At 43.4% G+C, this 12,437-nt stretch overlaps 1 protein-coding gene across 1 annotated transcript in view; it reads right to left on the bottom strand.

Moving 5' to 3' along the window:
• The window catches only part of ablim2 (actin binding LIM protein family, member 2), a 72,860-nt gene extending 62,995 nt beyond the window's left edge, over positions 1-9,865 (bottom strand). Inside the window, exon 1 of the mRNA XM_069672328.1 lies at positions 9,798-9,865. Within this exon, the coding sequence (XP_069528429.1) occupies positions 9,798-9,813 (16 nt within the window). The 5' untranslated portion in view covers positions 9,814-9,865. The remainder of the gene's footprint in view (positions 1-9,797) is intronic.
• Positions 9,866-12,437: the final 2,572 nt, after the last annotated feature.

The following is a 12,437-nucleotide window of genomic DNA, read 5'->3' as shown; positions in this document are numbered from 1 at the left end:
GTTCAGACATTTCAGAATAGCAAGTAATCCAGGTAATACTATCTTTATGCCATGGGTTTATTTTGCCCCACAGTCTCCCAGGAAAGAATGGCACTGCTGCCCACCGTCCCCAACAATTCAATCAATACCATAGTCTTGCACCATCATTTTTCTGGATGGATTGTGCCCACGTTTTCCTGCTTTTTTGTAAGTCAGTTGGGAACAAACGAAAACACACGCTTGCATAATCTCCCCCTGCATATTTTGCACCAACTAAGGCTACCTCCACGAAACTACACTTGTGTTTTATAGCAACTAACTTTTGCTACATTTGCCCCTAATGTCCACACTATTCCGGGATTTACCCGAATGATGCAGACACCAACATTTGTTGCTGTTTGGGTCTTATCTGTCACACCGTGTCCTCCGAGCTATTCCACTGTCCAGCGGCGTTATCAGCTGTAGGTGAGAGAGCGAGTGCCTGTTTTGTGTGTTCCGGTTAAACAGTGTTAATTCACTAATCTGGATGGAGATAATTTTAACACTTTAAACGCTGTCCCTAGAAGCAACTCATCGTAAGAAGGTTGAAGTTTCAGACCTCAATGCCCTTACATTTCTATGCTCATGAAGACGTCTGGTGAAAAGATGGAAAAAGGCAAATAATACAGCAAGAAGGGAGGGGAAATAATTCAGTTGGGCATGGATGACATAATAAGTACTGAGTTTCCTTTCTAGGATGGAGGACAGAGAGGTCCTGTGTCCTACGCAGCAGCATTTAGAGTACTTCCCCCTCCCTTCCATCCCCCCCTTCTCCTGCCGGTGCCCCGTCTTCCCCAGCCCCAGTTGTCCATATCATCAATCAGCCTCGCTGGTGTCTGTTCTCTGTCCCAAAGGTCGCAGCCAGGCAGGCAGCTATCTGAGCAATGCAACACTACATGTCTGTGCTACGTACGGTCACACCACTGGAAGCCTCTGGGAACACACACACTGACCATGGCAGATTACCACCTGCACACGTGTGCCATACGAGTGCCCAAACATAGGCATGTAGCTAAGGTATAAGACATCTCTCTAACGCACCAAACAGAACCACGACATTCACCAAATTACTTCTTATTCACTGTCACTTGTGATAAATGAGAGAATATGCATTCACTGCTCTTCAAAGAAACTTTAATAAAGCTTGGATTGAATTTAAGAACCTCCCAAGGCCAAATAACTGAGACAAAATTCTCCAGTATCTCTTGCTCCGACATGAAGAGGCTTTTAAGGTACATGTAATAAGGACCCAAAGGCCACTACTCGGGAACACACACGCAGTTATATCTGAAATGCCTTTTCAAGAAGCCGTGCATCCTGCACCTCCTAAAAATAGAGCGTTCCCGAAACTCGCCGGGATCCCATGGTGCTCTGCAACATTCCTGGTGTGAACCATCTGCAGAGGCGGCAGGGGCGGGCAGGGGATCAAAATGCTCACATTACCTCAGCAGGAGGGTTTTGTGGTGGACGAGCTGTTGACCTTCGGGACTTTCGCTTTCTCATGAATAAACAGATAAACATACCACTAAAATGTAGATTAAATGTTATTATCTCAGAAATGCAAGTAAATACCGACAATGCAGGGTGTTCTGCACGGTGCTTTGTGTGACTTCTTTGTTTCGGGTAGGAGCATAATACCGTGTAAGCTAGATACTGGATTTCTTCTAACTCATTTAAAACAGTTGAATTAGATGTTGTCATTAAATTTACATGTTGGACCATTCAAGTGTTGATATAGCAAATAAATAGCGTGTTGGAACAATGAAATTGTCAGAGGTTAGCAGAGCAATACGCTAATTTGTAGCTATTTTCCTTTGAAGTCATCTTCTGGATCATGACCTCAGTTCTGGGTGCACTGCTTAATGGTACCAAACCATGCCTCTGAAGCTACATAGCTTTTGGTAGCCTCCTGAGACCCGAGCTTTTGTTTGCTATGCATTTTTAATTTCTCCTACCTTTTGGGGATTGATAGGACCTAATAAGTATGAAACCTAAGAATTGTCTTTGTGTTACATTGAAAAAGTCCTCATGTGAATATCTTGTCATAACGGTGTTGTAGCTTGTTGCTATTGACAAAATGAGTCAAATTTGTCTGCCATATCAAGCTACAACTGTTAATACGCATTAAATAAAAATAAAGTTTCAATCATAAAATCTGAAGAGGTTTTGTACCTGGTTGAGTTTTCTGTAGAGACCGACTATAACACATTTTGGTCGGGATCGCGGCCATCTTGAATGTAAACCGATCAGTGTAATTTGCTTTTGTGACCACAGGTTGGTGGACAAAGTGTCCATGAATGTTTCGCAGAATTAAATATTATGTTGCTGTGAAGCCAAAATGTAATGTCCCCGTATAAGGACGCAGGGTCTCAGGAGGTTAATCTTCATTGTGTTAGCTTATTACCACTTTATTGCAGTCCAGCTAACACATTCAAGCGAGGCCTACATGGGCCTTACTTGGGCTTTCATTGGGTTGGTGTTGGAGAATAAACATGGGCTAGAATTTGGCATACCATTTAGATAACATGGGTACTGTATGTGTAGTAAGTGGTCTACATCCTACCAATATGGGCCCTGAATTGAGCCCATTAAGAGCTCTTAATCAACTAAGCTGGGCTAACCAATGAGGGGTCCCTATGAACACTGAGGACAAAATTAGCTGGGCTCCATTGGGTGTCCCATTTGGGCCCAACATGGGTGTGTTGACTGGGCTGTCTATGATGAAAGAAAAGACATTCTGTCTCACGTCTGAATTGACCATAGGTCCTCAAGGATTGGCATGTATATTCCCTTAAAACAGTAATGTTATGTAATATCTTCCGCCTTTAAGTACTGCCTGCAATTTCCATCCAGACTCTTTCAATTTATGTGTCTATGGTATCAAATTTATGGCCAAAGTAGCAACTGAATTAAATGTGAACCTCTCCAGACAAACTTTAGCCCAGAGCCACATCACACAGAGAACTTGCAACATTTTTAAAGACCTGTTAAACTAAATTCAAGCCTTTTATTGGCTGTGTTCACTTCCTCTTTAGGTGTTGCGCCGAGATAATATGTGAAACAACATGTGAGAAGTGTTACTGAGCCTGCTTACACCTGGCTTTACCTTCGCAGAGCCATTACTTCACTGCTTAGGAGTTTCCTGTCGGCCATCCCAATAGAAAACTCACTCCATTATCTCACCCTCTCCAGATGCCAAGAAAAAGAGTGGAGCCTATTGGCCACTGAATACAAGTACTGTAGCACGAACAGGGAAAAGGAGCAGAGAATTAGCTCGTCGCTAACCTTTATGCTACACACAGCACAGAGAGTGTGAGTCATGATGTTCCCTGCTCCCCTCTAAGCTCTGGCATCCACCTGTGCGGTCACGCTTGCAACTTGACCCCAACAGCTTTTAATCTCCGACCCAGGGGTCAAGCACTACAGAAAGCTGACCTCTGACCTTTCTGGCAAACGACACCAGCGCGCCCTTGTTGGCTCGGTTCTTAAAAAAGACGAGGGCGTGTCATACAACCAGGGAGGTGGAGGAAGTTAACTCAGTTAACTCATTGTGTGTGACTGACGGTATGAAGCATAAACACTAGATAGGCTAATATCACCTGTGCTACCAAAACTACCACAAACTATAGCAGACATACTTGTTGTAATTTTCAATAACTACTAGTGTGCTTCTGAAAGAATGCGGCCTTTGTGTGAATGATTTGTGCCTTTCCCACGCCAGTGAATCATTCTTACACGTGGATGACAAACACTGCCTTCAGATAGGATCCCATGTGCTGCAGCAGCTGGCTCCACCGCAGCATATTCAGTGGCCTCAGGTGAAAAACCTCAGAGGTCAAATCACCTTTAAATATCACATGATTCCTCATTGCTTCTGGCGAGTTAACCAATCAGATCAGCATCTGTGTTATGTCGAAACTCCACACCATGTAACCCAAAGTGTGTGTGCTGTTTGTTTACATAGCGTGTGTACTTGTGGTCTTTGGCTGTTTACATGGTTTCCGTTGGGTCTCCTTCAGTTTAAAGTGACAACTTTGCAATGCCCCCAGGGTAAAAGAAGGTAAATAAAGGAAGGGTGTCCACAGTTTGCTGTGAAATAAAAACTTGAATGGACTGAAGAGAGCTATCCAACATAAGGCCCATTTCCCACTGGTCAAAAAACACAGCTTTTCTGCTTAGTGGGAAAGGCCAGACCCGGGTCAAATGAGTCTGCAGTAGACCCGGGTAATTATAATTTGTGTTGATGGGAACACAAAACCCGTGTCGACACGCTACTCCCCCTTTCCGCAGCGATGCTATGCTCCGTCTGTAACTTCGGCGACTCCTCGTCATCTCATACGTTGCACATCTCACATTTGATGCAGCAGACGAGAGACCGACAGGAGGTTACTTCACTGGCAATGGGAAAAGAGACAATCAGCATTTATGAGCAGGTCTTCCCAGGTCCGAAAGGGAAAGGGGTAATGTCGGCATGTTGTAGCACACAGTGCCAGTGCAGAAAGTAGTCTGTCCTGTATGTTTTAAGGGGGAAGAAGTGTTTTGCAGAACCATCCATTATCTTGTCTTGCAGCAGCAGCTTGCTGATTTACAGTTCTTTCTGCTTAAGTGATTATGCTAGTGGAGCAATATGACGGACGTGACTCACACTTTGTTTGATTGAGAGGAGTAAGCAGAAGGAAAGACAAATCATGATGACAGGAAAAAGAAGTTCTGGAACGATGACGACGATGACATTGCAAACATTAAAGAGGAGAAGAGGAAGTCGATGTGATGCTGTCATCATTAGCAGGTCTGGGTGAAAGTGCTGTGTAATAGTGGGGCTCATGTGACTGTAGTAGGAACACGGTGACACAGCAGAAACTCACTGAACAGCTGAGCATGTGCGTCTGCACGTGTTAGTGAAGGATGCTAATCTAATAGCCGCTCATGATCAGGAATGCTGATTGGGACGCAGCGAAAAAGCAAAAAGACAGCGAGGGATCGGAGGTGCGTGTGCTGCAGGCCGTTCATTTAAACCCGGGGAGAGAGGGGCAGCATGACTCATGAATAGAGCCTCTCTGTAGAAAGCATTGTGTCAGCTGTTTGAGCAGAGCTGGAGCAAAATCAGTGGCCTATGCCAGGCAGGTTCAGCGCCGAGGGGAGAGCGGCCGCTACAGCAGCAACACACGGGCCATTTTTTTAACAACAGCAGGACTTTACTCAACCCTGAAGTGCACAAAGATACATTATGCAGGACAGAGCGACCCCGATTACTCAGACTGCTCCATAATTGAACCGCTAGACAAGAAAGGAGGTTCTTGTAGAGATGAATGATCACCACGTCTGTAGTTCCCATCAGCTATTTGTAGTTTTTACTGTCTTTCAGGTCACTTTCAGTTTTGGTTTTACAGGCCACAGATTTACAACAAAGGTTATAATAAAAAAAAGCTGTAAAAAAAAAAGGACTATACACTATCTGCCCAACATCAAACAGCCAACAAACACTACCACCAACTAGCTGATTAACATCGGGGTGCATTCAGCAGATAAAGAGCCAGATATCGTCTCAGGAGGTGGTGGAGACCAAAAACTGAGCTTACATGGAAGTGAACATTGGACTTCATCTGCTGAACCCTAACATGACTAAATGTTAACGTTGCTCTTTGTCTGCTTGATGTTTACAAAGGCATCTGTTAAATATACTAAAATGCCAGGGATGGGAATCAGGGGCAGGGTAACTCATGATATGATACGCGATATGTGGCCCACGATAACGCTAATATCACGACACAGCAATTCTGCGATAACTGATATATTGCAAGACAATCATATAATGATATATCAACACATCTAATTAACTGAAGAACACAAGATGCACCTAAAAAGGTAAAGCGCAGGATTCATGTGTTTATTTGGTGTCAACTTCACAGAATTTGACACAAACTGAGATGAAACAAAGTACGCATTTTCAGTCTGTAAATTAAATTGACAGAACTTTACTTCTTTTAACACTGTCCGACATTAACCAGCTGTCTTCTTCTTCTTCTTCAGCCAATTAATTTCTGTTCTTCTTGCCCTCATTCATGTCATAAGCACGACCACGAGGAGTCAAATTCGCAGTCAGGACGACGATATATTGCCGTATCGATATTTTGTCCCATCCCTTATCAACATTCTTGTTTTTCTGCTTGTTGCTACAGAAAAAAAAGCCTACATGAAGTCTATTATCTCATATTAACTTTACCATGAAAACTATACTGCACAGTGCTGTCCAAAAGGTTTGGAGTCTTGCATGTAACACCGGATGTTAAACAGTAAAATGAAACAGGAATTTCTAGCTTTGGCGGAAATGTTGCTGCTGCAGCTTTTAAAGGATGAGGCTGGCAACGTGCCAGATTTTTCCTTTTGTAAACAAAGCCTATGAAAGACCCAATCCAACAATGATAGTATTTTTATAGCAAGTGTTGAGTGTGTATCCATAGCCTGATACATATATAGCTCCATTGTGTCCACAAACTATAAAAAACTCATCAGTCAGCTCACAGAACATTATCAACATGTATTAATCCACAGCTGAAAATAGGGCCCCTCTAATGCACTACTTCCTGTTACTTGAGTACCGTTCACTAACCCCTGCAGAGCCCAGCTGTTATGTCGACTTTTAACCGCATATTTTGTGACCTTTATAAAAGATTTGTCTTCTTTAGGAACACGTGGAGTTTGGGCGGAGCGCCACAAGCAGGGCAGGAAAGTCGGAGAGCGTAACGAGAAAGACTAATGCAATGTTGGCTTTGGTGTTAACGTGGGATTTGTTGACAAAAACACGAAAGGTTGAAGTTCACCTGAGGATACTTTTGAAGTATCTAGAAAGCCACATCCTGCCTTTTCTTATGTTTTGTCGCTGTATTATAAATGAAGGGAGAATAAAACACTCGCAGTAAACAGGAGTCATGCTAGCACGCTGACGGACACACAGATGGTTTGTTTACTGGCAGGTCCAGAATAGTGACGGGCGTCGCTGTGACTGCTGACAACCAGCCAGCCATTACATCACGCACACAGGATACACCGTCCTTGGCTGAGACTGGGACACAGCGTTGAGGGGTGTGTGTTTGTGTTTACTGCCTTATAGTCTACAGACCTGTAAGCGTGTATGGCAAACAATGCACTTTTTTGATGTACAAACAAGATTAACGTCTCACGCACCGAGCAACCTCAATGTCTGTCCCAGACCTGAATGTACAGTATGTGTGTGTGAGCACGTGGCCTGTGTGTGTACGAGCTTCATCACATTGTAAAGGCGGCGTACACGCCTCCCTGCCGCTCAATACAAAACACAGTTATGGCCCCACGTTTAGACAACAACACTCTGCCATTAGCTTAACACTGGACGGGCTTTAACAAGGCTGCAGAGGACGAGACGCTGCAGAGGAGAGGAAATACTTGTGGTGTGTTTATAAGGACAAACAGTGAGGCTGCTTTTACAAGCGACCGGTGGAAACTTCGCAGGCTGCATGCAGTGAAGTCATAAAAGTGTGGTTTTGAGGTAGACCAAAAAAAATCACAGAACTTCTGATGCTTTTTATATCACTATTTCTAGCTTGAAGCTATTGTACCCAATCAGGAGGCCACAGTGAACTCCATCTGACGTCACACTCACAGCTGAAGGGAGCAGCCTTCGTTAAAGGGAAGGGATTAAATACAGTGCTGAGCTTTGAGGCAAACTCCTCTCACTCTGGTGGAGACAGGAAATGTGTTACCATGGTTTCATGTCAGACAATAAACACTACGTAAATACCAGTGAGGAGGAGTCATTAAAATCCCTCCACATCATGAGGAAAATAAACTTGCTGCTTCCCTGGTGACATTTCTTATTTGTAGAAGTTGATTAGAACCTGAATATAAGGTGAACTTTCAGACGTTACCGTTAGTATATTATTTAATGTTTATCTTAATCAAAGCAGTTCTCGTTTGTACCGGTAATAACACGGAACGTTAATTTACGTCTCTCATCTCATGACGATCATAACACAGCGCTGCACCCGTCAACATTGGTGCAGACAACCCACTCCCACTCCACACTCAAGCCCCTTTCCCACTGGTCAAAAAACCCCGCTAACACCTGTTATGTTGTTTTGCTAGTGGGAAAGGTTACCGGGTCATTATCGCCTCGGCTCTGATCGGCATTGATGGGAACACAAAACCCGTGTTGACACGCTAATCTCCGCCCCCCTTTCCGGCGTGATGCTATGCTCTGTCTGTAACCTCCACGTCATCTCAGCTACAAACTCCGCCCGTCTCCGTCCGAGCAGCGCTCGAACATCGTTCCAAATTTGTCGAGTTTGCTAAACAGACCGAAATGAGTAACAGATACAATAAAGACCTAACCACCGTAACATCTTCACTGTTTACTAACCCCGTCTCCGGCGTGTTTGTGACGTCAGATGGTGACGCAGCAGAAAAGAGACTGACAGGAGGATACTTCACTGGCAATGGGAGAAGAGAGAATCGGCATTTATTAGCGGGTCTTCCCGGGTCTGAAAAACCTGCATTAATGTGCTGGTGGGAAAGGGGTATCAGAGGTTTTGGAAAGCACTCAATGTGGCAGACCCTCCACACAAGCGTGCAAACGGAATGGAAGTGCGAAGGGAGGCCCAAGGTCTGCCTCCCAAAGTCAGTGGTTAACATCACCAGTCAAGAAGACTTCTTCTTTCTCAAAAAGGTTATCTGCACAGGTCTCCTCTCCTGGAAGACAAAAGGACCTGTTGACTAAAACAAGTAAAAGGTCTCGTTTAAGGAGTTTCACTTCCAGTGCTCTTTGGGGGAGTGGATAACACTTCTATGCTTCAGTAACATTCTGCTGGTTCTGGCTTCTCACATGTGAGGATTTCCTGTTTGTCTTTGACATGTATGAAAGCAAATGAAGAGTCTTTGGTTTTTCTACTGTTCGCTTGACAAAAGAAGGAATTTAAAGATGTACCTTTCTGACATTTAATTGGTAAAACCATGAATCAATTAACTGTGGATAAAATGCAGTCCTGACTGAGTATCGCAGGTGACAGTTTAGCTACTCTTCTAAATACTTTCAGCCCTGGTAGGAGATGATTATAAGTTTGGTTCAATGTCACCTAACCCTGTTTGGGACATCTGTGGACATATAAAAGAAATATAACCAATGTTCTCTCTCTTCATAGGAATATCACGGGAGCATTTGTGAAAACGTTAAGTCCCTGTACAGTAAGTAAACACACATTAAAAGATGCTTAAGCCCTAAAACCCTATTATGCAATCCTAAACACACACTGTAAATCAGTGTAGGAATATCATCGGGATTTCTTCTCAGCAACTGCTCCTCACCCCTCTGTAAGCCGCCCAAATGGCTGAGCTCCCAGCGCGAGAGATGCAGGCAGGGGACCAAGACAACACTGCTGTTGCCAGGGATGTAGCAGGCAGGCAGGCGGGCAGCATATCAACCTGCAGCACAGGCATTCAGCCCGCTGCCACACAGGCTTGTTGTTGTCATTCACATTAGCACAATATATTCACACAGAAAGTGCTGTACGCTTCTGACTGGGGTTACATAATAGGAGGCCTGTAGGTAAATACAAAGACACCCTAAAACTCCCCCTTGTATTACTTTTTAGGATCTTTTATTGTGGTAACAGAGTGACTAAAACCGACTCTAGATCGGTGATGCTTACTGGTTAATCAAAGCAAATCATGAGCTATAAGCTGTCTTCTCCCTTACAGGTGAACACACAACATAAAGCGCATTAAAGGTTATTAAAGGTCATCATTACCTTTCTCCTCTGGCATTGTAACTCAGCGGATTTTCCGATAATAATAATACGTCCTTCAGAGATAAAAACGATGTCCCAGAAATCTTTTCAGAGTCCTCTGTTGGTGTTGCGACACATCCTCTGCACGCTCTGGTGTAATGATAGTTGGGAGCACAGAGTGAGCACTCTGTCCGTTACTATCTCTGGAATGAGCTGTAGGTCATATGACTCCTTATACCTCTCTCTCTCGCTCTCTCTCTCTCTCCCACCTCTCTGAGTTATTGCAGCTATCTGTTATAAATAGCAGCATGTGCAGCTCAAAGAGAATGACACCTCCTCCTGGTGATCACGGGGCGTGTCCCGCTCTCAACAGTCCACACAACACTCAACTTTGACAGCTCGCTGATAAACAAACTGGGGTTCATTCAGAACGTTTAAAATCAACTGCACTTATTTTCCTGAGCACTAGGGGGCGTGGTCATTTTCTCCCTTCTTTCAATATGAACCCTGGATCAAATTAATATGAGTAATAGTAACATGAGTCATATCAGAAGAGAAAATTATGTTATGTTTTCTTATAAAATTAGGTCAAATAGAATATGAAGGCCGAAAGAGAACCTAAAGCTTTGATCATCAGTATACTTTATATTAAATACAAATTCCAACACATTCAAACCTGGTTTTAACTTATACTGATAATTGTGTCTATCCTTACTCCCAATAGAGGCGCCCCTATAGCATTGCTTTTGCAGGTGCAGGCTCCATGGTGCGATAATAAATGTGCAACATCTGTTAGACTTTTAAATTAAAGCCGCTGACCCAGCTGCCATATTTGATGAGTAGAGCGTGACAACAGGCTGCAATCGCTCATGCTAGGCCTCTTAGCTTACTTTAAAGTCGAGGTGAAATGAAAAATGTCCTTTTAATCCTTTTAGATCACATCCCCGGTAATATTGTGCATCTATTTGACAATATAGGCCAAAAAAAATACAGAAAATCAATTTCTTCGTATTCTTATATCAAAATCAGATCATTTATTCCAATTTCAACCAATCAATCTGTAACATTTAGCCGCAGAGCACCAAGAACGCTCGGTCAGTTAGCTAGCTACTGTGCTGTGGAGAACGTCTGTCTACGCCCACTTATCAACGATCAAATCAAATCCGTCTAATGATATGAGACGCCCGCACGTCCTGTTTCACTCGGAAATACGTCACGATACGGAAGCTAGATACTCTCGAAATGCTGTTTCAGCTCGACTTTAAGCCCAATGTTTTTGTTTCAGACCCAATACGCTCTTACGACTCCATCTCAGGCTGCAACAGCAAAAACGGCTCTTCGTTAGAAAGTAGTCCATTTAGCACAGAAAGAGCCGGAAACTTTATGGAGGAGTTGGTGGCGTCCAAAACAGAGCTAAAAGGAAAGTCATTATTAGACTTATATTGATCATACTGACACAAATCTGCTTTATGACGACTACATTTTAAGTGGAAATTGTGAGCTAGCATGTTAGCCATGACTTCTCTGAGTTGGTAATTGGTGACATCTTATGGTGTTTAGCTTTTGATGAAGAAAGTTTGTGGCAACTTAAACCTCTGATGGTGCACTGATCATTTAGCAAATCACCATTACTGGCTATATACCTGCATTCCCTTCTAGTAGTTTTATTTTTGACTGTGGATGCATCTGTGTGTGGCCAAGGTCGGGGATAATGACAGCCACGTGTTGAATATAAAAAACTACGTTCACATTGGTCTGTTGACCTCTGTGGGTCATTGGTTACTCCGGTGTCCCAGTGTAGCAAATGTTTGGGATTAAGTGTAGGCTGATGATAGCTAGAGTATGACACAACAGGACTACATATCCCTGTGCTGTCCTTCACACAAACCTAGCAGGCTAAATCAGGAAACACAGGGAATGACAAAGGTGACTGGCTATATTGAAGCTAACTATTCAGATATGCTCAAAGCCTTAGAGGCGCTTTATATTTTTAGTTTGTCATAAAATCAGAGGGACAATCTGAAACGTAAGCTAAAGACCATGCAGAAATATCCCAAACTAATATAGATAAGTGAGCAACAAGTACAGTATGCCACATGTTTAATCCTTGTGTCACCACAAACAAAGAGTTAAACATTTTTAATCCTTTCATCCGTCTAAAATCTGTCACCATCACACACTTCATGAAGCAGTCAGGCTCCTGCCCCTGCGTGTGCACATGAACTCTGTAAGTGATAAATGGACTACAGATTGTGTTATCTTCCAGCTGCACTTCTCTACATCTATCACACACGTATCCAGAGTACAGCTGCATGCAGCGCGAGTGCAGAGTTAAGATATCTGATTTATGTTAAAGGTGACTTCCTATCGAGTTGCTGTGTGTTTGTTGGTATTTGCAGACTGGCTTTAACTCCCACCATTGAGCTGAGCTGATATCTAATCAATATCCAGAGAGCAGCAACACTTAGCCTCAGGGATGCATCGCCATGTGTAATCAGATTGCTTTGTACTCAGGGGGCTAAGAAAGGAGTGGACATACTGTGCAGGGGTGTGGTGGACAAAGATCATACAATCATGTCATTATTACAAACCAAAGGAGAATTGGAAAGCACTTTGGAATTTGGTTTTTAACCCGATTTAAATGGACTGAAAGATGATCTA

This window comes from Semicossyphus pulcher, unplaced genomic scaffold (genome assembly GCF_022749685.1).
Source record: "Semicossyphus pulcher isolate SPU_LCO1_2020_fin unplaced genomic scaffold, fSemPul1.0.p SCAF_21, whole genome shotgun sequence".
Taxonomy (NCBI): Eukaryota; Metazoa; Chordata; class Actinopteri; order Labriformes; family Labridae; genus Semicossyphus; species Semicossyphus pulcher.
Note: the sequence above shows the minus strand (reverse complement) of the source record. Positions and strands in the feature narration are given on the sequence as shown.